We start from the raw sequence: 27046 nt of genomic DNA, 5'->3' as shown, positions 1-27046 counted from the left end.
TAAACAAAGACCTTTGGCCCTTGCTTAGTCGACTTTGTGAAAGCTAGGGTTGAGGATCTTTTGAAGATATTTCAAGGCAACAATAATAATTTTACAAGTAAAAGATCCTTAGATGGATTTTTCAACAAACACAATCACCATGGAAGATTTTTTTTCTTTATCAAATAATCTTATTTGGATCATCACTTGTATAATTAAACTAATTATATTAAATAAGATAAAGTTTAAATATAATAATTAATTTTATAATTATTAAATTAGATATATCAAAAATTTAATCATCAAAATAAATTTAAATTTAAATTTTTTAATATATAAAACTTTTTCTTTTATAATCTAAACTATCCTTGAAGTCACTTGGAAGATTGTTGTAAAGTCAAACAAAAATAGTTTTTTGCGTGTTTGATGGTAATCGGCCAACTGCAACAAGATTTAATTTGATTATCTTCATGCGTCATTAACCAAGGAGCCTTTGACTTTCATTCCTTAACGTCGACGCCAGTAGCCGCCCAAATCTATTTTAGTTTACCCTTAAACTCCACGTTATTTCAACTCGCTTTCCGTAGAATTGACAACGTGAAATTAATCGTTGTGCTTACATTACCTCGGTTGACTAACAAGAGCAATGTCAACGCTATTTTTATTCGGGACAAAAGGCAATCATTTATTTTTGTATGGGAAAAATGCTGTTGCCCACTCAAGTTTTATTTGATATTCAAAATTGTATATGTAATAGTTAAAAAACTCATACCTTTATCAATAATCTAACTTTTGTTAAAATTTTTTTTATTAAAAATAAAAGTAAAATTGTTATTTTATTGTTTATATTTAAAAGATATAAAATTTGTTACTTTTTTACCTCCAAGTTTTATAAACTAATAATTTCACTTTTGTCTAAAGTTTTTAAATTATAAAAAATAAAATTTTCACCCTCGAACCTAGGATTTTCATATTTTTCAAATTGCAATCACCCCCCAGAACTTTCAAAAACAATAGTTTCATCCTCATTCTTCAACTTCAGCTTCTGACATCCCTTTCAATGTCCTCTCCGACCTTCTATTTCTCTTGAACTAATTGTAAAGGTGATGCGATGAAGAGACGAAAATCTCTTTATTGCACTGTGAGACGAAAATTTCTTTGTTGCACTGTGCGACGAAGAGAGTCTCTTCATCGCACTACCATAAAACAAAAAGACATCTCTTTATCACATTGTCTATTATCGGCTCAGGAGAAGGAGGAGGTCAAAGAGAATGTTGGAAGGGATATCGAAAGCTAAAGTTAAAAAGTCAAGATGAAATTACTGTTGTGAAAGTCTTGGGGGATGACGCAGTTTAAAAAATGTGAAAAACCTTGGGTTCGTGGATGAAAATATTACTTTTTACAATTTAAAAATATTAGATGAAGATGAAATTGTTAATTTCTAAAACTAAAAGAAAAAATGATAAATTTTATATCTTTTTAATATAAATAGTAAAATAATAAAAATTAAATCATAAGTAAGAGTTTAGATTTTTTAAGGGCAAAGGACTATTTCCTACCCATTAGTTTATCTCGTATCCCATGCCGTGAATAAACTCAAACACCCACCCAAAATTTAATCTATTTGCATCCACCCACATTTTTTTAGTTAGATTAAGAGGCAAATTAGTCATTTCATCAAATAATATTAAATAATTAAAATTTTATCTCATTTTTTCCCCTTTAATTTGAAAAACTAACATTTGTCTCCTGAATTAAGTTTTAAAAAAATTCACTTTTCCCCCCTGAAATGCAGCCACTCTCCCTTCAGCCATGTCGTCACCGGTGGCCGGAGGGAAAGTGAAAAAAAAATTAGGGATTTGGGGGGGTGAAAGTCACTTTTCAAATTTCAGGGATGGGGGAAATTAATTTTTAAAATTGGAGGACAAAAAGTAATAAAATTATATAACTGAAATATAAACAGTAAAATAACGGTTTTACTCTTCTATTTAATGAAAAATTTAACAGTGGTTGAAAGATGGGTGGGTGTTTGGGTTTTTCATCTGGCGTAAATATACGTTTGAGATACGGTTAAACAATGGGTGGGACATAGTCCTTTTCCCATTTTTTAATTGTTACTAAATATATTTTGAATTTTCATTAAAATTTAAATGAAAAATATCATTTTCCCTTATTTTATTAAGGTACAGAATCTATGCAAATCATACCGCCAACGTACTACCGTTTACAATGCGACAATAGAAGATTGAAGAAATTAATAGGGCAAACACTATTTCCCACCCAAACTATGCTGGATGCTCAAAGTTTTTTCAATTAATTTTAAAAATCTCATTTATCCTTTATGACCATTTAAATTTTTTAATTTTAAAGGTAAAATTGTTATTTTATATTTAATATTAAAAATAAACTTAAATATGATTTCATTTCCCTTCCCTTAAATTTAAAAAATTAACTTTTCTCTCTTAAATCAAGTTTAAAAAAATCACATAACCCCCCTAGGATTTAGTTTTAAAATCTGTTCACAATCTTCGATGCTATTGCCGGTCATCTCTCCCTCTCAACAGTTTTCCTTCCTTTGACGACCTACCTCAACTTCATCTCAATCCATTCAACACTGGAAGACATTGTTTAGAAAGAGAAATTGTTTTCTCAAACGAAGACAAGATGACTCATTTTTCTCTAAGAAGACAAGTCATCTTCATCTAAGAAGATGATCGTCTTCCCAGACATATAGCTTAGACAAACAAATGAAAACTTTAATATGATAATATTTTAGAAAATATACAAACAAATAATTCACCACAAGTTATATAGCTTAGACAAACACGATTACAGTTATAAAAAGTTATACCAAATGTTATTTTGTAATAAGCAATATTATGTGTGTTTATATAAGATACATAAACACGTACACATTTATATGTATTATCATATAATTAGATATTGTTTTATCTTTAATTCAAAATCATCCAATCATATGATAACACATATAAGTGTGTATATATTTATGTATTCAAAATGGGTACACAATTTTATTGTTTTTTAATAAAAGATTACACTAATTTCACATTTAGTTGAAAATTTTTTGTCCCGGTGATAATAAAAATTTTGGATCAAACTGAAATTTTCTCTGCTGAAAGGTGTTCCATTTTGAGCCGAAATGCTCAATCCATTCTTGCTTACTTCCATGGTGGCCAAGATACTGCTTAACTTTAATCCCATTACTGGCACAAAACAGCAATATCTCTTTATTTTTCTTATCATAGACCTCCCAGTTATCGAACCGACTTGAATCCAGAAACCCTGCAGCGTAGAACACATCTTCATCTGGTATAACTGCAGACATCCTGAGGTCCCATCTGCAACAACAACCATTGTTTTGATTCAGAATGAAACAAGTAAATGTATAAGCAAGCAAACATAGATTTTTTTAGAAGCTTACTTGTCTCTGAACATGGGGTAAAAAAGGACAAGTGATGTGGTGAAGTTGTTTTTAAGAAGAATGTCCTTGAAAACGCCATTGTCGAAATCGATGATTCGAGATTTGGGTACAAAGAGATTCAGCCATGGATGAGGAACATCCCAGAGTCCTTTCTCCCGAAGAGCCAACTCGTCCGGGTGAACTCTGTTTAAGAAGTCCAGGTAGGTCACATCCGCCATGAAAATACATCCAGGGATGAAACTTATTACATTTTTCAACATTTGTTTCAGCTCCTGCGAAAACAGCCCTAATTTATCAGTTTTTGCAATCCAAGTCTTTGATTAAACTGAAACCAATCGCTAAATATACCTCGTCCACAGTATTGTTGCTGCCATCGTAATACTTGCCTACTTCAATGAAGTAGATGATGCCATATTGTTTTATGAGTGAGATTATTTTTGGGCGATCGGCCGGTGGAAAGAACTCAAGATTAGTATTTGGATCCATTAAAAGTTGACCTTCCAAATAATCCGGTGCATTTTTTCCGGTGACGGCAATCAAACTTTCTTGATCTTTAGTAAAAACAGCAAAATCATTGTAAAGGATACGTAACCACTTAACCTGTAAAACAAATCAACAGGTAAAGTTAGTACATGGTTAACAAGAAGAACCAAGTCTCAAAGCTAAATATTATACGGGATAGGCAAATGTTAAGATCCCATCCCACACGCTGGAGAATCTGAACTTCTAATAAAGGAAGCTCTGTAATTTTAATAGTTATTATTATTATTTTTTATCATTTAGTATTAGAGCTAGAAATGGATTTGAGCTAAGCTTAAGCTCAAACTTAGTTTGAACGAATATGAAATGAACTCGGTTCAGAGTTCAAGAATTTAATATTTTCAAGTTTAAACTTTAAGCATGTTTGATTTACTCGTAAACTTGAAAAATTCAATACAAATTAACTAAAATGATATCATTTTGATCAATACGTATCAAAATTAAGTTATTTAGTATTGAATCAAGCTAAAAAATTGATTTGAGCTTGAACACCTTTTAAACAAGCTTAAACTTAACTCCACTAAAACGAACTTGAACTCAAATTCATCTTAGCTAAAATTCAACCCTAATTAAAACTATTATCCTGTCTCTTAATTGCATCACAGTTTCAAAAAAAAAATAATTAAATACCCTTTTCTTTGCCGGCTCTAGAACTATTCTTGCTCTCGTTATGACTCCGAATTGACCAAGACCTCCGAGAACTCCATAAAACAAGTCCGGGTTCTGTTGTGGGGAGCAAGTTACTAAATCTCCTTTTCCTGTAGAAAAAAAAAGGCCATGCAAGGCCAATGGAGAGTTTTTAAGTGACAGTTTAGATAAAAAGCTTAAATAATAAATATATTAGTTAAAAGTTTCGACAAACTGTTTTGATAATTTGTATAAAAGCCAAATGAAAACTTATCTGAATTGGATAGTTTTTCTAGAATTGAATTGATCACAGTGAGCAAACAATACCTCTGATGATCTATTTGGTGTAGCAGATCAAATCTTTAAGAAGCCGTCCGTTTTAAAGTAAAGTTAACCAATAAAAAACAAAAACTTATTTTGATATAACAAGGTAACTATTTTACACCACTTGTTTTTGACTTTTTTTTTTTGTTTTTGCCATCAAAAGCTAGATTTTCTAATATGAAGGTTCTATTTGTGGTCTACGGTGACGCAATAGCCTTCATGTTTCAAAGATTTCCATGTTAGCAAGCTACACAAGTTATCCATTAAACCAAAAGATATTTTTTTACTAAGTCACTATGCATAAATTTCATTTTATATTAGAAAGTTTGAAGTTACAATAGATCAGAATGAAAAGTCATTTCGGCCTATTCTTTCTAAATTTTGCAATTGAATTTCAATTGACTTCGGGGGTTAAGTGTCTTTATCAATCAAACTAAATCCAACTCTACCAATGTTGAATTGAATTGAATGTTTTACTCATTCAAAAATTACAAGGTGGATTTCCCATGCACCAATTCAACCTTTTATTAGTTTATTTTGTGATACTATATATATAAATAAATCATAGAGAATATTTGATGGGTGATTTTGAAACAAAAAATAAGATAAAAAGTTCAAGTACAAACAAACGATAAACTTATATGTATAAATAAAGGTGGTAGAATCTGATTGAAAAATTTTGAAAAAAAAATATTTTTGCATAAACAAACGAAGATAATAGTATTTAATTAGATGGTCCCAAAAAAAATATAAAAAATTTATGTACAAACAAATGAAGGGATAATATCTAATTTGAAGATTTTAATAAATTATATGAAGTTATTTGTAAGGACGAAGGCGATAATATCGTTGTGGGTGATTTCAAAAACAAAAAAAAATTCATACCAGTAACCACATCTAATTCTTCGACATTGGAAATCTCAGGGCCTCTGCGATGCGTTTGGCCGCTGATTCCGGCGTTTGAAAGCGTCCCGCCGACCGTCGCATACAAATAATCTGTCCATGAAACCGGTGAAAGTCCATGTTTCAGTGTCGCATTCAACAAATCAATCCACAGCTGTTCTCCCCCAACATCGGCGTAAAAACCCGAGCCCTCGTCTCCACATATCACAATTCTACTTCCGTTTGCATTCTTGTTTAGCGACAACATATCCACCACGACGCCGCCGGCCGCCATGGCCTGGCCCCAGACAGAATGAGCATTGCCTTTAGCCGCTACAGTGTACGGAGTAGAATTACTTCGGAACGAGAAACTTATCAGAGTCTTGATATCATCGACGGAAGATGGGAAAAGAACCGCCGAGGGCTTCACCGAAATGATATGGCCGTAATCGGTAGAAGCGGCTTTGATTGCTTCAGCGTCTGAGTGAAGCTTGTCACTCAGCTCGGGCGGCAGTGGGATAGCCCAGCTGGAGACTCCGCAGCCTGCCATTGATATAAGCATGAAAAATATTAGGGTTTGACTGTTAACAGCCATTGTTTCAGAAAGGAAAAGAAGAAGAAATAAATTATGAGGAAGGAAGAGTGAAGAAGAGGTGTTTATATAGAGAAAAATTGCGGATGAAATCTTGCTTACGCTGCTGGTTTTAAATTTTCTAGTCAGTTGAGATTATTTATTGTAACATAATCTTAAAAAAATACTGTCATTATAATTATTTATTATGATATAAATTCAATGCATCATGCCAAATTTGGAAGAGTAATTATACGGCGGAAGACTTATTCCCTCTAAGGTTTGCTTCATTCTCAAACTCTCATTTGTTTTATTTAAAAAACTCAAATATTTATCATTTCATTAAAAATTTCTGGCAAAATTAAGGGTAAAAATATAATTTTAACTAAAAATATTTAAAAAATTTTAAATTTATTATATTTCTCCTCTTTTATTTGAAAAACTAACAATTTTTCTTATCTAAAGTTTGAAAAGTGAAAATGGCCATTGATCTTTGTGCTTCAACGGGAGAAGAAGAGATCTAGGAAGACTCGCTAATAGTTGAAATGGAGATAGTCGTCGAGGAATGAGAAAAAAACCTTACAAAAATAGTCATTTTTTAAACTTTGCATGAAAAAAATTATTAATTTTTTTAAACTAAGGAGGGAAAATATCATAAAATTTTAGCTTTTAAAATATTTTTAACTAAATAACATTTTTACCCTTAATCATAACAGAAAGTTTTAACAGAAATATAAATATTTGAGTTTTTGAAATCATGTAAGTGAAGGTTTAGGAATGGACCAAATCTTTGGTGGGATTAAGTCTTTTGACCTAATAATAATTATCATTATTTACTGTCACATGTGACATCATTTAAGATGAAAATTTTAGAACAAAATCCTTTAACCTATAAAAGTATTCTTCTATAAATGTAAAATATGATACAACAAATGGCAACCTCTTTCTTGTAACATTCCAGATATGAAAATCTTTGTTAGGATGACAAAATAGAAAACTGCAGATATGAATTCATAATAAAATTGTATGAATAACATTATCCCTTTGTCTAACTTGGACTTTTATTTCCTTGCAGGAGAATATCTTCTAGAAATGAAGAAAATCATTACATGATAACATATAATAAGTACCAATTTATGTTCTGAAAAGTGTATATAATTATTTTTAGTGATTAAAATAAATAGCCCGAATGATTATCACTATAAAAAAAAAAACTAATATTAACAAGAGAAAAATAATAAATAAATGATCGTTATAAGTATTATTTTAATGATTTTTATGATCAATTATTTACACTTTTATGAAAATTAAATAAATTTGTGACTTTAACGAGAAAAAAATAGTTAGTAAAAGTATATTTTTTATCATTAAAAAGTTTTAATAATAAAAAAATTTTATTATCACTTATCGTTACACGTCTTAAAAGTATTTATTTATGACATGAATAAAAATATTTTTTTATTAAAAGTATTAATGATAAGGATAAAAAAAATTTTATAACTAATTATTTAGAATTTTATTAAAATTAAATAAATTTATGGATTTAATAAAAAGAAAATAGTTTTAAAAAATATATGTTTTATCATTAAAAAATTTTAAAAACAGACAAATTTTGCCATCACTTCGTTGTAGTTTTTTTAGTTAATATTTTCTAACGGCAGCAATAAAAAATATTTTTTCTTTGATAAAGTCCAATTTTTTCTTATATTAAAGAGACTGCGTATGAATTTCACCACCAGTACTATGAATATTATAATCTCTAAAATCTAATTCAGGTTATTGGTTTCGTATTTGCCGGCACAGCAACTGCCAAGAAATTACTTTTGAGGTCAATCTATAAAATAATTCTTCACAGTTGAAGCTGCCGCAGTTGAAGCTGCTGGAGATGGTTTTTTACTAACAAATTGCTGTTTTGCAGGTTCTGCTACTGGAGAACTAGAAGATGTTGTTCTGACTTTTCTGAGATGCAGATTATATCTAGATATGCTGACGAAACTGTGATCATGTTGCGTAGCTTTGAAGCTGACCCTAAAGCTAGCATGATGGATCCTCTCCACCCCTTGGTTCTTAGTTTGTGTAGGCATATCAAGGAGCTACCACTTCTAACATTTCAGCCCAGACTCAGTCCTATTCTCCTGCATTTCCTGCTGTTAAGCCACAGCATCAGATGCAGCACCTGTAACCTGTTTCCTGGGTTGGCTGGCTCTAGCAGTGAAGTTCAAGTTATTATACAGGTCTGCCTTTTTACTCAGTCATCCGAGAAGGGGCTACATAGCTGCCTTGGTTGCTGTTTCTACAGAATTAAAATTGATAATGATTCTGAAATTTCACACCTGCTGGACTCTGGGTATCTTCTTCAACATTCTGCTGCCACTGACTCCTGCCTTCCTGTTGTGTCCTGGTCTGGAAAAATTGAGGTAAACACAACCTGTTTTAGCAAAGCTAATATAGTCATCATGCAGCCGGGATCTATGGAAGAAGCTGGAGCTGCCAATGCATTTTTTCTGGGCAATTACAGTTTTCAGGATGCAGTTTCTGGTTGTCCCACATTGCCTACATTTTCCAGATCCTGTGTACTGCAGCTCTATCCGATAAATATCCAGCGGCGGCGCAAAGTTTCTAACAGACCTGAGTCTGCTTTTAATGCCCGAACTCACTGCCGGCCAGCCTGGAACGTCTCCACTTTGCAAGGTTCAGCTATTGTCACGCTCCAATTAAAACCTGCAGGTCTTTATCTGCCAATATTTCTCCCGCCTAAGGCACAGCCCAGTCTTGAACTCTACTCTAATAGACCTTCAAGAGGAGTTGAGTGCTCCGTGTAGTTTGTATATATGTAGTGGTGTCAATCCTTAGCTTCGCACCTGCTATCCTGCCTGCGGGTACAGTGAGCTTGGATTGTTTTCGAATCCTCTGAAGGCCGTTGTTTTTGTTAATATATTCTTTTGTTTAAAAAAAAAACATGGCTCTAGTTTAAATTGTGTAACAAGCAAACAAATGCCGTATGGCCCTTGCTTAACCATCTTTGTAACGGTCAAGGTTGAGGATCTTTGAAGATCTGTCAACGCAACAATCACAATTTTAGAAGCAAAAGATCCCTACATGGACTTTCCTTCAAACAAAATCTAAATCACAATCACGGAAAATGGTTGTATAGTCAAATAAAAAACTAATTTTGGCGTGTTTGACGATAAACGGCCAACTGCAAGCAATAAGATTTATTTTGATTATCTTCATGTATCATAAACCATGGAGCCTTTGAATTCAATTCCTTGACATCGACGGCAGAAGCCGCCCAAATCCTTAAACTCCACGTTTCGTCAACTCCGTTTCCGTGGAATTGACAAATCATTGTGCTTACATTGCCTCGGTTGACTCACAAGATCAAAGTCTACCCTAGTTTATTAGGGAGAAAAGTCAATCCTTTATTTTTACTAAGGTACAGAACATATGATAATCATACTGTTAGCGTAGCCACAAAGGATGAGTTTTATACCGGTTCAGTAGTCAAATCAGTTATTTCATTAATTTGTAGGTTGATTGGTTTAATCTTTTATCAAATTATTATATATATTTTTAGTAATATTAAATATTTATCATATTTTTAAACACAAAATATATAAAGTATATAAAATATAATTTTAAATATATATTATATAAACATATAAAATATAAAATATATACATATAGTGTTATTTATTTCATATATTAATTATTTTAATATGTACAATAAAAATCTAAATAAATTGAAAAAATAAATAATTTAATACTATAAAGATATGTTAATATTTTAAACAAATATATTAATATAAAAAAACGATGATGGAGACAAGGACGAGGTGGGGTGGGAACGAGACATATATATCTCTATCCTCGATTGTAGGGATTTTTTTTATCCCTATCCCCTTCTTGATTTTTATCAAAAATTTCTTTTCTTATTAAGGTTGGAATCTCTAAATTCAGATCAAAATTATTATATTTAATATAAATCCAATTTTATTGATTTTAAATAGTTTTTTTGGTTTAAAAGATTTACCAAGTTCGTCGAATTTTAAACAAATCAATATTTATATATAAACTACATCATATTACAAAATCATATCAAGTTATAAACTAGTTCACCGACTAATCTAATTCAGTTTTAAAAACAGTGGCTATAGAAGTAATTAAAATATAAGAAAATTTTATGAATCTTTCCCACTCCTTTTCCAAGAACTACATTGAATCTTTTAATTACCAATATATATTTTATTATTTAAAAAATAATTAAAATTTTTTATTAAGATGATTTTACTAATAATATAGAAAAATATCATTATTATTTTTCTCGTAACAATTAGATAAAATTATATAGATAAATAAATTATAAATTAGAATTATCACTTATAATTAAGGGATGTAATTATTTAATTTTCTTTTATTTCGAAATCTTTCATTCAAATATTATCATATTAAATTGTATGAAAAAATTTGTACAATTTATTTGTATCTCTTATAAATTAAAAGATTATTAAATAAATATAACTTTGTAACAATTTTATCCTTACTTATTCAATTTATAAAATAAAAATATCATCATTTTTAATTGAAATAATACATAACTATGAAAATATTCTTAAAAAATATATTAAAATAAAATGATTATTTCAAAAATAATTTAATTAATTAATATCCTAATTTGACCACATGATAATATTTTAGAATAGGGAAAACAGAAAATTAACTTATATAATTAAGTTAACTCAATCCAATACTAATTTTATTAATGTCAACTAAACGTAATAATTAATTATACATATAATATATATAACCAATAATCAAATTAACATATTTTGTAATATTCTTTCTTTTTTTTTTTAATAGAATATTACACCAAATGCACTCTTAGTTGAAAATTTTTTGTCCTGGTGATAATAACAATTTTGGATCAAACTGAAATTTTCTCTGCTGAAATGTATTCCATTTTGAGCCGAAATGATCAATCCATTCTTGCTTACTTCCATGGTGGCCAAGATACTGCTTAACTTTAATCCCATTACTGGCACAAAACTGCAATATCTCTCTATTTTTCTTATCATAGACCTCCCAGTTATCGAACCTACTTGAATCCAGAAACCCTGCAGCGTAGAACACATCTTCATCTGGTATAACTGCAGACATCCTGAGATCCCATCTGCAACAACAACCATTGTTTTGATTCAGAATGAAACAAGTATGTGTATAAGCAAGCAAGTATAGATCTTTTTAGAAGCTTACTTGTCTCTGAACATGGGGTTAAAAAGGACGAGTGATGTGGTGAAGTTGTTTTTAAGAAGAATGTCCTTGAAAACGCCATTGTTGAAATCGATGATTCGAGATTTGGGTACGAAGAGATTCAGCCATGGATGAGGAACATCCCAAAGCCCTTGCTTCCGAAGAGCCAACTCGTCCGGGTAAACTCTGTTTAAGAAATCCAGGTAGGTCACATCCGCCATGAATATACATCCAGGGATGAAACTTACTGCATTTTTCAACACTACTTTCAGCTCCTGCGAAGAAAGCACCGGATTATCAGTTTTTGCCGTCTAAGTCTTTCATTGAACTGAAACAAATGGCGAAATATATACCTCGTCCACAGTATTGTTGCTGCCATCGTAATACTTGGCTACTTCGATTAAGTAGATGATGCCATACTGTTTTATGAGTGAGATTATTTTTGGGCGATCGGCCGGTGGAAAGAAGTCAAGATTAGTATTTGGGTCCATTAAAAGTTGGCCTTCCAAATAATTCGGTGCATTTTTTCCCGTCAGAGCGATCAAATTTTCTTGTTCTTTAGTAAAAGCAGCGAAATCATTGTAAAGAATACGTAACCACCTAACCTGTAAAACAAATCACCAGGTAAAGTTTGTACAGAGTTAATAAGAAGATCCATGTCTCAAAGCTAAATATGATATATGGGATACATAAATATTTGAAATCCCTAAGTGTAAAGTATGAGATTTGAATTTCATATTAGAAAATGTGATATTCTAATGTATAGTTTACATAACTTTGAACTCTTTATGAATAGTTAACTTTTAATATCATTTGGTATCAGAATCATCATTATAACTCTCAGTTGCAATCGTTCGTTAGTATCTCATGTCTAAATCATAGAATTAGATCTCATATTAAAAAGAAAATATGAACTTTTAATATATAATTTATACGATATTAGGGTCTGCTGTATTAAGATCCCAAGTGCAATGCTTTCAGAAGAATTCATTAAATACCCTTTTCTGTGCCGGCTCTAGAACTATTCTTGCTCTCGCTATGACTCCGAATTGACCAAGGCCTCCGAGAACTCCATAAAACAAGTCCGGGTTCTGTTGTGGGGAGCAAGTTAGTAGTTCTCCTTTTCCTGCACAAAAAAGAAGGCACATGCAATGCCAATGGACTGTCTTTTAGGTAACATTTTAGATAAAAGCTAAAATGATAAATATTTCAATAAAATTATGCATGTTCATTTCGAATATACAAATAGATATATATTATCATATAATTAGATAATTATAAATTAAATATAAAATAATATTTAATCACGTAATTGATAATACATATATACTCTGCTTAATCCTTTGAATATCCAAAAAGGGTGGTAGATTCATGTATATTTAGCTAAGATGCAGCTAATATCGATTATTAATATGTGGTGCAGATGAATATGGTTTCAAGGTTGATTATTATAATCAAGTTATTATATTTATATCTAGAACTTACTTAAAATGTGGTTATTTTACCCTTCAAACAAACAATATTTAAAAAAAAAAAAATCAAAGTCAATGACCTATTTCTAAATTTGCAATTGAATTTCATTTGACTTGGGGTTTTGAGTCTATAATGTATCAATCGAATCCACTCCAAATTAATTGAATTGAATGAAATTTTTTAGTCAGTCTAGAATAATATAATTATTAAGTTGACCAAACGAACAAGGTGGTTTCCCCGTATGCCAATCTAATAGGCTCATTCATATATTCTCAATTATAGCTAATAATTTTTTACGTAATCTCTCACTTCAATGTAATTTCAATATAATACTATTTCAAGCTGAACTATAGTATTAAAGTTGACAAAAATAATCTTAATTAACTCAAATATTTAAAAAACATTATTTTAATATAATTTATTAAAATAAATTATAAAATTATTAAAAATCAATATCAAAATAATTGAAATATAGTCATATTTTAATATAATCATAATTACTTAAATATTTTAAAATAAAATATTATATTATATGTTTTATTAATAATATATTGAGATGATTCGGTGAAGGTACTTCGAAGGTAAAATACTTAAGAGACAGAAAACAATAGAATATTTTGGATTAATTTGAGTTATATTGGGCTATTAATAAAATTCTTTTGACACGATTTTAATTTGAATCGAATTTAAATCCAAGATGTCTTAAGGACAGAAGGTTCATACCAGTAACCACGTCTAATTCTTCGACATTGGAAATCTCAGGACCTCTGCGATGCGTTTGGCCGCTGATTCCAGCGTTTGAAAGCGTCCCGCCGACAGTCGTATACAAATAATCTGTCCATGAAACCGGTGAAAGTCCATGTTTCAGTGTCGCATTCAACAAATCAATCCACAGCTGTTCTCCCCCAACATCGGCGTAAAAACCCGAGCCCTCGTCTCCACATATCACAATTCTACTTCCGTTTGCATTCTTGTTTAGCGACAACATATCCACCACTACGCCGCTGGCCGCCATGGCCTGGCCCCAGACAGAATGAGCATTGCCTTTCGCTGCTACAGTGTACGGAGTATAATTACTTCTGAACGAGAAACTTATAAGAGTCTTGATATCATCGACGGACGATGGAAAAAGAACCGCCGCGGGATTCACCGAAATGATATGGCCGTAATCGGTAGAAGCCGCTTTGATTGCATCAGCGTCTGAGTGAAGCTTGTCACTGAGCTCGGGAGGCAGTGAAATCGCCCAGGCGGAGATTCCGCAGCCTGCCACTGATACAAGCATGAAATATATTAGGGTTTGACTGTTAACAGCCATTGTTTCAGAGAGGAAAAGAAGAAGATAAAGAAGAAGAAATAAATTCTAAGGAAGAGTGAAGAAGAGGTGTTCATATAGAGAAAAATTGCGGATGAAATCTTGCTAACGCTGCTGGTTTTAAATTTTTCTTAGTTGAGATTACTTAATGTGACATAATCAAAAAAAAAAAAATACTGTCACTACAATTATTAAATATTTATTATGATATAAATTCAATGCATCATGCCAAATTTGGAAGGATAATAACAATTATTATTATTATTTATTGTCATACGTGACATCATCTAAGATACTGAATAGCATCAACTAGATCCATTGTTTAAATTGTGAATCAGTGTATAATCCAGTCTGATTTAATAATTCAATTTGAGTTATATATAAATATTTACTTTATTAAAATTCGGTAAAACTTGATAAACCCATTAAAACAACAAAAAATTAAAACTAATAATTTATATTAAACCTTAAAAATTAACAAAAGTTACGAAATATTAGAATTTTTAAAGAGAATTTTTACCACACTTATGTAACATTGATTTTTCCACTGCAGTTTTTTCTTCTTTATTTACTAACATATTTGAAATTATTGGTAAATATCAAATATATAATAATTTAATAATAAATTGAAGTGATTGGTTACGGCAAACTAATGAGATAACTGATGTTAGTTATCTGATTGGATCAATTAAACTATAAACTGGTGAGATAATTGATTTTGATCACCAGTTCAATTTTAAAAATGTTGAATTAAACACCTACGAACTATAATAGTATTCTTTCAATAAATATAAAAAATATCATACAACAAATGACTACCTCATTCTTTTAATATTCCTGCTATGAATTGTTTTACATAGATTATAGTTTAAAATCCAGCAATGAAAATCTTTCTTAGGATGACAGAAAGAGAAAATTGCAAATATGATTTCATATTATACGATACTGGTGTAAAATGATACATATTATAAAATATATTGAATTAATATGATAAAATATATGTATTATATAATACAATACGTATTATTAATACAAATTGATATATTTTAAAAAAATAATAATAATATAATAAAAAAAAATATAAAAAAATTTTAAAAATTAAAAATATCTATGATATCTTTAAAATTATATCATATAATATAATATTTTAATACATAATTAAATTCTTATGCTCAAAATCACACACTCATTAAATGAAAGTTATCTATAAAAACAAACGGCGTGAATAAGAAAAAGAGGTTGCGTATAAAACACTGCGGGAATTTCACCGCCATTACTAGGGAAGTTATCATCTTTAAAATCTGATTCACGTTGACAAGTTTCGGATTTGCGGGCTGACAGCAAGAAATTTTACTTTCGAGGTCAAACTATGGGATAATTCTTCAGTTTAACATATATAAAGATATGTATAAACAAACTTTGAGATCGAAGTTTATATTTAATTAATAGCATTAATTTTTAAAACTAAGTTTTGAAAAGATAAGTTTGACTTCTGGAAAAAATACAAAAAGAAAACGTGTAAAAATTGTAATTCGGTTAGCAATCCAGTGGGCAGGCGTTACAAATTAACAAAGACAAAATTTTGAAAATGATGACGTGTAATTTTTCTTAATATAAAATAATAAAAATTATCTTCTTTTTTTTTTTTACACTTACATTTAGGGGGTGATAGTGGTAGGATTTTTTTTATTAAAGATAGAGGTAAAATTATTATTTTATTAATAATATTAAAAAATATATATTTTATTATATTTTCTCTTAAAAATTTTAAAAACTAATAATTTTACTTCTTATTTAAAGTTTTTTAGCTTTAAAAAATCATATTTCTCCCTCCAAAATTTTTTTCATCCCTCCGTCTACCATCTTTAGCACCGATGAGCTTTTCTCTTCACTCTAAACCATTGGCTAATGAATAAGAAACGATATGGAGTAAATTTTTTTATTGGATACAAACAGATCTGGTGGCAAAGAGATTTATAGATCTCGTTGTCTCATCATCGAAGAAAAATTTGTCCAGATCTTCTCTTCAATGATGAAATGAAAAGATTCCAAATCTTTTTGTTGTCGACGAAGAATTTTACTTCAGTTCTCTTTCTGTGCACTGGTTAATAGTTTAGGGTGAAGATGAAAGATTGTCAGCACCAGAGATGAATGTTGGAGGGGTAAAGAAAAAATTTGGGAAAGGACAACATATGACTTTTCAAAATTAGAAAACTTTAGACAGTAGTGAAGTTATTAATTTTTAAAATTTAAGAGAGAAATATAAATTTTTTTTGATTATTTTAATATTATTAATAAAATAACGATTTTACTTTCATCTTTAACAAAAAATTCTAACAATAATTGACTCACAAATAAAATTTTCAAATTTTCAAATTTTACAACAATAACTTTAAAATCACATTAAATTAGTTATAATCCTTTGGTTAAAATATTGATAAAATATTACTTAACTCTATAATAATGTATTTTAGATATATTTATTTATTTTATATGCTCAAAAATATATAAATAATATTATATATAAAAAATAATATATTATTATATAATTAAATAATTTTAAATGATAGATAACCAATAAGCAAGCTTCAGGTTCAATGAAGGATCAACGAAACCGAAGGTCAACTGGGTACTGAGAATCAAAAGGATATTTTATGCATTGATTCCAAAAATAATATATTTCCAATTCTTTGGAAAGGCGGGGATCAATAGGTGGTGTGGTGATGCCTTTACAAGGGTGAGATGAAATGAATAAAAAACACTTTCTCCCTAAGGATACGGGGGGAAGATGGTGATAAGAGAGAGAAAAAAATTCCAAAAAATATGAGAGAAAAGTTATTTTTTATAATTGAAAAAATTGATATTAAAGTAAAATTATCAATTTTTAAAATCTGAAATTATATTTTTCTTTAATATCATTAACAAAATAATAATTTTATTCTTAATTTTAATAGAAAATAGATAACAAATAAATATTGAAGATTTTTAAAGCTTATGGATGAAAATTTAGAAATACACCGAATCTTGGATTAGATGGGAATAAGCCGTTTGACCTAAATAAATATATAAAGAGGTAGATGTCTCCCAGAGCCCTAGTTCCAATAATCAAGCAATAAACAAAGATGTAAGATTGGAATATGAAGAATGAAATAAGAATAGGGCTAAATTCTAGATCTTATTACAAGAAAATCTAACTTAAAAGATGCGTTTAGTTCAAAAAAAATCTTTTGTTATAAAAAATAAAAAATATCAAAAAGATAAATTTATTAAGTATAGATAGAACTCTAATAAATCTAAGATGAAAATGATAATCAAATTGTAATAGAAAATTATTAGAATATTTTATTACCTGATCAATTAAACAAGATAATGTTAGTCACGGTAATATTTGATTACTCCAAACAAATGTTTGATCCCTATGCATGACACACGCTCTCCCACCACCCACTCTACATTTTCTATGCAGTTCGTCGTTGAATCCTAATCGTCACAAAATCACACTTAGCCCAAAATTTACCAGCAGCTGCACTTGCCGCTGGCATCAAGACTGATCCTAGCTACCACAATAGTAGCCTCACCCCACAAAAGAACTACTAAGAAAAACAAATGCAATACTTGAAATTCTGTTGCTTATAAAGCCAGCTCGAGAACCCTAAAATATATCTATAACATTTCATGTGAAAACAAACCAGAAATAAACACCATCTCACTTAACTCGGCATATTCATAGATCATACCGATTAATTCCAATACACATTTTAAATGGAAAACAAACCGTTTTGGGAACAAAAGTCATAAGAGACTATTAAGTGGAGAAAAAAGTCTCACTAGCCATTAGATTCTGTCAAGAAGCATTTGTTTTGCAAGTACATACAGCAACTCTCATAAGGATCGAGTGAGGAGCAAAGAAGATACCACAATTCATTTTTCATAAGCCTTTTACTTGAAGTCAAGCAGCAGGGACCTTTTTTCCATCTTCAATAAAGAAGATTGCAGTTTCAGGGACCTAGGAAAAGGGGAAAAAAAGAGACAAAGTTATAAAGCCATCTGCTAATTTAACAAGATCTTTAAATACTTGTCATAGAAAAGGAGATCAAACCTAAAAGAGTGATGATATGCAAAAGAATATTACAATCTTATGATGATTACATGTGCAAATCCCAAAAAACCAATGAACTGGTACATAACTTGAACAGGGTTTCCATTTGTCAATGAATTCAAGATTCCTAATTACAATGTTTTGCTAAAAAGATATTTTTTTCCACCATCAATCCTATTTCTAAATTGACCAAAGCGAACACTTAAAATTCAAGTTAAACTCAGTTCTCTATAAAAATGAATTCAATCCATGGAAGTTTGACATTGGTTACTAAGCTTTTCCATAAACTATATCTTAATCCAGCAAAGAACAAAGAATAGGATATATACATGGAAAGTTTAAATCCTTTAGACTCTCATCATCAACAAGGACAGATCTGAGTTAAATATTAAACCTATATAAAGCCATCAAATTGAGGCTTTGATAAGACAAGCAGAGCCTATTGCCATATCTTTAATTCCCCCAACTTCTATCAAAATGACCAAAGGAGGGAAAAGACAAAAAGCAATCTTTCTCTGAGGTGCTTCTACAAATGAAATATAATATCCAAAAAACTTACTCAGAGCATCATCAGAAAAGCTACATGAAGAATGCACATAAATCAATAGAAGGAACTGAAATGAATCGGAACTTCAGTTTAAATGCCTAGTTTGTTTTTCTTTCCATGGCAGTTTTAAATATGTTCAAGGTCTCATAAATTACCAAGATAGTAAAACCAGTTGTTGTAGAAGGCCAAGAAGAAGTTAGACAATGTATACTTGAAAAAGATCTTAACAGCCACATCTGTTAGTTTCTTGTGTGTACATGTACATTTGGCAGATTTCAAAAAATACAGAGGCACACCTCCCTTTTTTAAAAATTAGTAGAAAATTTTCAATACAATTTAAAGCAAGATAATAACTGATGACTTCTTAATGAACACATAAAATTGAAGAGAACAGAGAATTTACATCAGGCCAGGTTTCTGTGATGAACTCCAAAATGTCATATGATATATCTCCTTGAACATCAATCTGCTCCTTCTCAGTGGGACCCTAAAACCATCAATTCAGAAGACACAAATCATAATTAGCATTTATAGGATAGTAGATTATCTTAACACACAAAAAAACAAGCACCTTAACAACAGATGCTCCCGTAGCAAACTTTTTTCCCAGTTTCTTTGAAGCATCACTAAGTTTAACTCCTGAAATGTGTTCCAATAAACACGCAAAGATTGTTATGAAAAATAACAATTCATAATTCAAAGTATGAAAAGATCAAAGCAGGATATATCTCACCAAAAAGTTCAAGGCCTTTCAAAGTAGTGATACTTTTTCGTTTGTTACGAACAACTTTTTCAATAATAACTTCTTGCTTTTCCTACAACATAAAATTAACACAAAAATCAATTATACTTTATTCAAGTGATAATATTGAATAGTATTTGGATGATTTCATGAGATAAAAATGTCATTAGTGCGGCTTGAACCAAAAGAGTTTAACTCTTACTTTCTTCTTTATCTTCCCACCAGGAAGGCGTTTGACTTCTTCTTGCTTAGTTGCTAGAGTAGCCAGCAATACAGACATAGAGAAAGAGGAAGTAAAAAAAAATGTCATTATTTTCAACAAAAGCCCAGAAGTTAAACCGCGATATAATATAAGTTACAATACAAAGTAGAATTACAGCATGAACTATGAAGCACATACATCATCCAAAACTCAATCATCATTACCCAACAAAACATCACTATTGATAGAAACAAACATTATGACGCAAATTACACATTTGAAACCTACGAGACAAAGATTTTAACTCATTCAATACAATAAAGAGGTAAACATTTTAACAGAACTTTCAATAAGCAAACATTCATTTCCATATTAAAACTACATATTATTGCAAAAAAGAAGAATAAAAATCTAGATAGAAGCTAGAAATTTTTTTTTTTCTAAGAAAACAAAAGGAAAAAAAAACAGACCTGAAGATGCAGCCGAGGAGATGCCAGTGGATTGCAACTGCTCGGTTGCTTTATCAACTTCCTTCGAACTCGAGTCTGTCAATAATTAAAAAAAACAATTAAAAAGAATCTTTAAAATGGGAAAGTGGGTGTTACAGTCATGGAGATTAATTGGGACCTTGGATGAGATCGGGGTAAAGATCCGGTGCGTTTTTAATCAACCAGGGTTTACATTTCTCGAAATCGGGTCCGAATTCGCAGTACTCTGCCGGTAAACTGCATACCGCGCAGTACAAAACCCGAACCGGTTGGGGTTTCTCCGCCATTTAACTAGAGAAAAGCTCGACTCTTCGATGTGATCGTACAAAGAACGGTTTAACAAGGAAAATACGACGCGTTTCCAGAAAGTGGTTCGGTTTTGAAGACGGTACTGTTACTTGCAGATATTTTTCAGGTGAAACGTTGCGGTTGGAAAGGGTTTTTATTAGTTTGACAACTTAGCCCACGACCCCAAAGAAAAAGGCATCTGTTTATATTGATGTATCATATGTAATGTATCGGACGTATTTTACCATTTAAAATACGTTTCATTGAATTTTAAAAACAGAAATAATAGAAATACGTATTTTGTACTTTTGTTGTATTAAACACGTGTTAAGCGACAAGGCTTTTGAATTTTTTTCTTTGGTACACAATAAAATAATTTCATTTGTCAAAATATAAAATGATATCATTTTTCATGAAGTATATAATACATAATTCAAACAATGACAAGCCGGGTTTCATTTTCTTCCAAAATCGAAAAATTCTTATCAATTTCGTATTTTTTCTTTACAAGTTTGCTTGTAGTTTTGTACTGTAAGATACAATCTTCTGGGTGGTAATTGAAGAAAGTTCAAAATCACGATTGAAAGGATTTTAGCCTATAGCCCAATGGGAGCTTGAACAAACCAAGTGGGAAGCTTGGGACAATTCAGATGTAAGCATAACAATTTGGGCAATTAGGGCTGTTAAAATTAATTTTGTAAAACAAACAATGTTTGCTTTTTTACTGTTTAGCGATTTGATTTGAGTTGGACGTGATCACATTCGTAAATCAAGCAAATCTATCAGACCTGTATCATGAATATCAGACCGAAATCAATCTCAAATGATTTGTTTTCTGTTAATAATTAACTTTTTTTTTTTTTCCAAGCAATTTAGTCTGGGATGGGAAATTTGAAGACGACGACTGTCAGCAGCTCTTGACCATGGCACAGGCTTGCGCGTAAGATAGCACGAGTCGAGGCGGAACCATGTCTGGGGCATGACATGACAAATTGTATATATGACTATAATTACTTAAATCTACATGTGAGAAATTCGTATTGAAAAACGGCCTAGTGACAACGACCGATGGGCTGTACAATTACCAGTCAACTCTGGAAGAAGGTGAAGATGTCAAAACTTTTTGACATGCAAGGCAGTGGTCTTGCCGCCCACACTAAACTGAGCAAGCCTCTTGCTCGTTCTGAAGAACCTGGAAACTCGAAGAATTCTGTAATTCATTCTTTTTCTACAGTTAATTTCCCCTTACTTAAGGTATAAAAATGCAGTGTGTTTTCTGCATGATTAAATATAATTGAAGCATTAATCCAGGTTGTTTTTTATTTTTGTAACGGAGAATATCTTTCAAATTGGATTATCACATTGACTTAAAATCAATTACACCAAATAAAATAAACTTTAAATATAATTTTTTATATATAAAATCTCATTTTTTATTCCTCAAATTGAGTTTAATAAATGTTATTATGTTAAAACACGTGCAGATATAAAAAGGAAAACAAACTCTGGAGGAAGCTGAGAATATTATGGGTCTTGCTTTCAGCACCTAAAAAAATCTCGTTATTTCAATGATGTGGTTGGCTTTGATTTGTTAATAAATTTATAATCATGCTTATTCCTTAAATTGTTTTTAAATATATAATTTGTAATTATAAATTAATTTGGGAGGATATATCTGAGCCCGGGTGAGCTGAACCCATGTACTAAGAGGCCATACGAGGGCCCAAATTATAAAAGATAATAAAATGTCTGAGCCCGGGTTCGAACCGGGGACCTCTAGTGTGTGAGACTAGCGTGATGACCAACTACACCACCCAGACGATTTGTGATACCAGATTAAGCAATTTATATTTTTTAAAAAAACACAGAATTAACTTTCTTCTTGAGCTCGTCAGTTTGCCTTGAGCATTTCTTTGTAACGCAAGAGAGAATCAAGTCTCTGTAGCTTCAGTTGGCGCCTGAATTTGTTGATGAAGTCGTCAGCTTTTGCATCAACGGTATGGTCACCGTCGCCAATCGTCACCGTTCTGTCCAGCCTCGCCGTTTGTTGCGTCCTTTGTTCCACCGTTTCCGTCTCCCTCTCATTATTCTCCATTTCCACCTTCATTGACTTCTCGCTCTCCGACTTCTTCATATCGTCCTGTACCCTCCGCTCAGACTTTTTTCTCTCCGATTTACTTCTCCTCGGCTTATAACCCGGATCCGTTGGCACATCAGTTTCAGAATCGTGAGCAACCTCAATTTCTTTTTGCGGAATGGTGGTTGTTGTTGGGATTTATAAATAGAGGGGAAATTTATAAATTTGACGCGTTCCAAAAGAGATGGAGCTCGGGCGAGTCGGGGCGGGTTAGGGTCGACCGGGTATGTGCCATTTAGAGGTTCAGTGGCTTGAACAAAGGCTGGTTGTTCTTCTTCTGGGTCAGGGAACTTGTATGAGAAGAGGTTAGACGTGACGCGTTGAAGCAAAGAGGGAGCTCGGGCAAGCTGCAGCGGGTTCGAGTCTACCGTGTGCGAGCGGTAAAGAAGTTCGGACGTGGGTTGAACGAAGGATGGTTTCTCTTCTGGTGCTCCGGCGTGCGGTTTCTTGATAGAACTAAAACGAGAGGTGAGCGCAATGGTTCCGATGACAAGATTGACAAAGAGAAAGAGAGTGTTGGGTGTGAACCAGCCGGTTATGGAAGCCAAAAGCGAGGGGTCTGTCATGGCACAGAGAAAAGGAAAGAGAGAATCTGAATCAGTCAATATGTGCAGTGCAGGCTTTGAATGGTAAGAGTGTAGATTTATATACACGTATGTATCAAGGTTCTGGTTATTAACATAATCATGGCCTAACATGTAATTATCAGCATGGTTAAATTCAAACAAAGTCTAAATTTATCAAGTTTATTCTAAAGTGTTCAAACTCTGTTTATTGAAGAGTAGTTAAATTTTAAATTAAGATTTGAGCTTTGTTCAGTGTAATTAAATAAAAATAACTAAAATAATATTATTATAATATATATTTATCAAAATAATATTATTTTAATATTATTTTTTTTAATTCATAAAATTGATAAGATGGATACTCTATAACTCAAATTTAAAAATATTTGATTTTTAGACTTAAGTTTGAATTGAACTTATTTTAAAATTATTCAAATTGAATTTAAATTTAATGTTGAACATACTCAATTCAAATTAAACTTAAATTATAAAGATAATTTAAATAAAATTTAAATACAAATGTGACGGAAATATAGTAAACGGAAGTCCAAATTTCTTCTGTGGTAATGTTTGGATTCACATGAATAAAATTTAATAGTTGTGAAAAGTCGGTAGTTGTCAACGATTTTTTTTTTTTTTTGGGTGTGTGTGAAGTGTGAACATATTGTTTATACCTAGCTGCCGAATTAATTAGACCAATTTCCAAATTTTGTCGCTTTTATGAAATAAAAAACAAAACAATTAAAATATATATAATAGATCTCACACGTGCTTTTTTGTTTGAGGAAGAAATTTTAATACTCATACAGATCATGCTGTGTCTTTGCCTTTATCAATAGGCCAAAAAGACTTGTTCCCACCTTAGGTACATTGAATTTTCGATTTTTCATCTCTCAATTTTTTAAAATTTAAATACTTATTAAAACTAAATTTTTATTAAAAATTTTAGTTAGAGTTAGAAATAAAACTATTATTTACTAAAAAAATTTAAAAATTAAAATTTTATCATATTGTCTTCATGAGATTTAAAATTCTTACTGTTTTCTCTCAATTCAAAGTTTGAAAACTAACAAATAACCTTTAGGGTTTGTTTTTTTGTTCTCTTTGACGCAGATTCATCTTCTTCAAAGGTCGACCATCTTGCCTCTCATCTTATCTCTTTCTTCTATCACTTTCCCTTTCTTTTCAGTCAAGACAAAGATGAACAGTCTTCATTTGAGACAAAGACGACACATCTGAGAGGATGTGTCTTTGTCTTTCAGGTGCGTCATCTTCATTTTAGATGAAGATCATTCGTTTTTATCTTAGTCAAAGACTGCTGGAGGGGGAAGGAAGAGTAATTAGAGGGAGAGATAATATGAAAGAGAGGATGGCTGATCGTCAGAAACGACGAATTAGTGTCTGCGAGAAGAGAAACAAACCCTAAAGGTGCGTTTGGTTTAGGGATTTTAAGATTACCTTGGTAATCTATCTTTTATTCTCTTGTTTGGTTTGTCAGTAATACAAAATTACAGTAATCTTTTATTACCAATACTGATGTGGCAGATAATATAGGTGGTAATTTGATTACCACCTTCACCTTAGGTATTTAAAGATTACTGGGGTAACTTGAGTTTATTATAATTATATTATTATTTATTAATTTTTTGACATTAAAATAAATTTATTTTTAATTAATATGACAAATAATATAAAAAATATTTAAAAATAATTATATTCAAGGGCATTTAAGTAAAATAATTTACTAGTAATCTTTTATTACCTTTAACCAAACACAATAATTATTTATACCTACCAAATTTTACCAAACATTGTAATCATTTATACCCAGTAATTTTCTAAGTAATCTATTTTCAAGGTAATCTTTCTATTTTAGTAATCAAACATTACCCAAACCAAACGCCCCCTAAGGGTATTTATCAGTTTTCAAATTTTGAGTTGGAAGAAAACTGTCAGTTCTTTAAACCTAGAGGAAAAAATATAATAAAACTTTAAATTTTTTAGTAAAAGATAGTTTTATCTCTAATTCTAATTAAAATTTTTAACAAAAATTCAGTTATGAGTAAAACTGGACTCATTAAATGATAATATTTAGAGGCAAGAATTAAAATTTGACTCATTTTATCTTAATAAAATTATGTGTATATATCTTTGATACATAATTTGGATACATAGAGATTGTATTACTATGTAATCGAATAATTTTGAATTAAAGATAAAATAACACAGAATTACATGAAGACGCATCATTTATGTACTAAAATTATATACATCTAGTATTGCTCTTTTTTCACTTTATTCATCAAATGATACTTTTATTCTAAGTACTATCCTTATGATAATAAATACAATTGAATCTTTGTTCATCTTCGTATTCGCACATCTTCACTTTTCTATATTTCTAGTAAATCTCAAGTCTTTTACTAGATCCCTTTATTCTCACCATTATGGTTTTATTGTTGATGGAGTAGTGTAAATTGACTAAAACCCTTGGTGTTAGTGGAAATAAATAATTCCAAGATCATAAAAATTAATTATTTGAAGAGTGTTTAAAGTTTAGTCATCGTGTTTTTTAATCAAATCCATTGGTTTTGGCCATAAAAATAAAATTAATATATGAATCAAAAAATCCATCAAAAGATGATTATTACAAAATCAAACCAACGAACGATTTGTCTATTTGGCCAAAGGGAAGAATTTCGTTACATTAGTTCAAATTTAATCAGCTTTTGTTTATTATACTTGTAAGATTTTTTATCTAATAAGATATTTCAATCAAATTTAACCAAAATTTAAAATTCATTGTTTGAGTTAAATTATATTTCTCTAGGCTTGGTCTTGAGATGATGTTGATGCAAAGGAATCATTGAAGGCCAACCCAACCCTTAGTTTCAAATAAATCATTACAACCCAACCCTTAATTTGGCATCATTTAGATAAAACATCTATAAAAGTTATCACGATATAATATTATTAAAGTTTATTTTATAAAAAAAATATTATTTATTTTATGAATCACGTTGTTGAATATATCAATCAATAATATTGATAATTTTTAATTAAATACATAATCATTAACTACTAACAACTTAATCATTTGAAAAAACAAATATCAAATCAAAATTGTTATCATCTTAAGTGTTATAAAAATAAAAAATTGTTCCACATAACTATGTTAAAGCAAGATTTTAGTATAATAACTTAGTGCTATAAGACATATTTGTCTTGATAACCCCTATCTTGAGCCCACAATTCACTAACCATTAGATCATAAATATGAGTAGATGCCAAAACTTCGAGAAATTATCTTTTATCAAAGCTAGGAATAAGTTAAAAAAAAAATACAATAATTAACATCACCATTTCTAAATGTCTTTCACATAGGTTGCTCCTAACATTAGGAGATGAGAGTGTCCATGAGAAAATCCTTATAAAAATAACATAAGTATGAGATACATTTGCCTTCATAATGTTATCAACGTATCCACATACTCGATAGTATGAAACTCTGATTTTTCGTCCACTACTCACGTCTTTTGCATTATAAGACGCAATAACTTGATCTTGAGAAAACATC

The 27046-nt window shown here is 30.5% G+C and overlaps 4 protein-coding genes and 1 non-coding gene across 6 annotated transcripts; all 5 read right to left on the bottom strand.

Annotated features, from left to right (window-relative positions):
* Window positions 1–3048: 3048 nt before the first annotated feature.
* On the bottom strand, window positions 3049–6431 carry LOC123200977 (cytokinin dehydrogenase 2-like). The gene is made up of 5 exons (XM_044616407.1): window positions 5798–6431; window positions 4592–4719; window positions 3770–4021; window positions 3422–3693; window positions 3049–3338 (listed from the first exon to the last, which is right to left on the bottom strand). The coding sequence occupies exons 1-5, from the start codon at window positions 6387–6389 to the stop codon at window positions 3050–3052; spliced, it is 1533 nt and encodes a 510-aa protein (XP_044472342.1). The 5' UTR covers window positions 6390–6431; the 3' UTR covers window position 3049.
* Window positions 6432–11214: 4783 nt separating this feature from the next.
* On the bottom strand, window positions 11215–14447 carry LOC123201053 (cytokinin dehydrogenase 2-like). Its single transcript, XM_044616508.1, has 5 exons — window positions 13812–14447; window positions 12614–12741; window positions 11969–12220; window positions 11619–11890; window positions 11215–11535 (listed from the first exon to the last, which is right to left on the bottom strand). The coding sequence occupies exons 1-5, from the start codon at window positions 14401–14403 to the stop codon at window positions 11247–11249; spliced, it is 1533 nt and encodes a 510-aa protein (XP_044472443.1). The 5' UTR covers window positions 14404–14447; the 3' UTR covers window positions 11215–11246.
* A 3659-nt stretch (window positions 14448–18106) lies between these two features.
* LOC123199921 (translation machinery-associated protein 22-like) lies at window positions 18107–20959 on the bottom strand. Of its 2 annotated transcripts, XR_006498465.1 has the most exons (8): window positions 20618–20959; window positions 20461–20535; window positions 19991–20043; window positions 19780–19861; window positions 19618–19685; window positions 19450–19533; window positions 18253–18406; window positions 18107–18216 (listed from the first exon to the last, which is right to left on the bottom strand). XR_006498465.1 is itself a non-coding variant. In XM_044614965.1 (7 exons), exons 1-7 carry the CDS (start codon window positions 20763–20765, stop codon window positions 18350–18352), a joined length of 567 nt encoding a protein of 188 aa, XP_044470900.1. In that variant the 5' UTR covers window positions 20766–20959; the 3' UTR covers window positions 18107–18349. The 2 variants fall into 2 exon arrangements, 1 of the variants encoding a protein (XP_044470900.1); XM_044614965.1 differs by having other exon boundaries at window positions 18107–18406.
* A 1506-nt stretch (window positions 20960–22465) lies between these two features.
* LOC123200990 (pathogen-associated molecular patterns-induced protein A70-like) lies at window positions 22466–23542 on the bottom strand. Its single transcript, XM_044616421.1, is given in 2 exon segments — window positions 22466–23003; window positions 23006–23542. Coding segments are annotated over 2 exon segments (810 nt in total). The 5' UTR covers window positions 23470–23542; the 3' UTR covers window positions 22466–22657.
* Window positions 22513–22586, bottom strand: TRNAV-CAC. Its single transcript has one exon. It is a non-coding gene; the product is annotated as a tRNA-Val (tRNA).
* Window positions 23543–27046: the final 3504 nt, after the last annotated feature.

The sequence above is a fragment of the Mangifera indica genome, chromosome 17 (genome assembly GCF_011075055.1).
Source record: "Mangifera indica cultivar Alphonso chromosome 17, CATAS_Mindica_2.1, whole genome shotgun sequence".
In the NCBI taxonomy this organism is placed as follows: domain Eukaryota; kingdom Viridiplantae; phylum Streptophyta; class Magnoliopsida; order Sapindales; family Anacardiaceae; genus Mangifera; species Mangifera indica.
The sequence above is the reverse complement of the archived record's forward strand: the minus strand, read 5'-3'. Positions and strand labels throughout refer to the sequence as shown.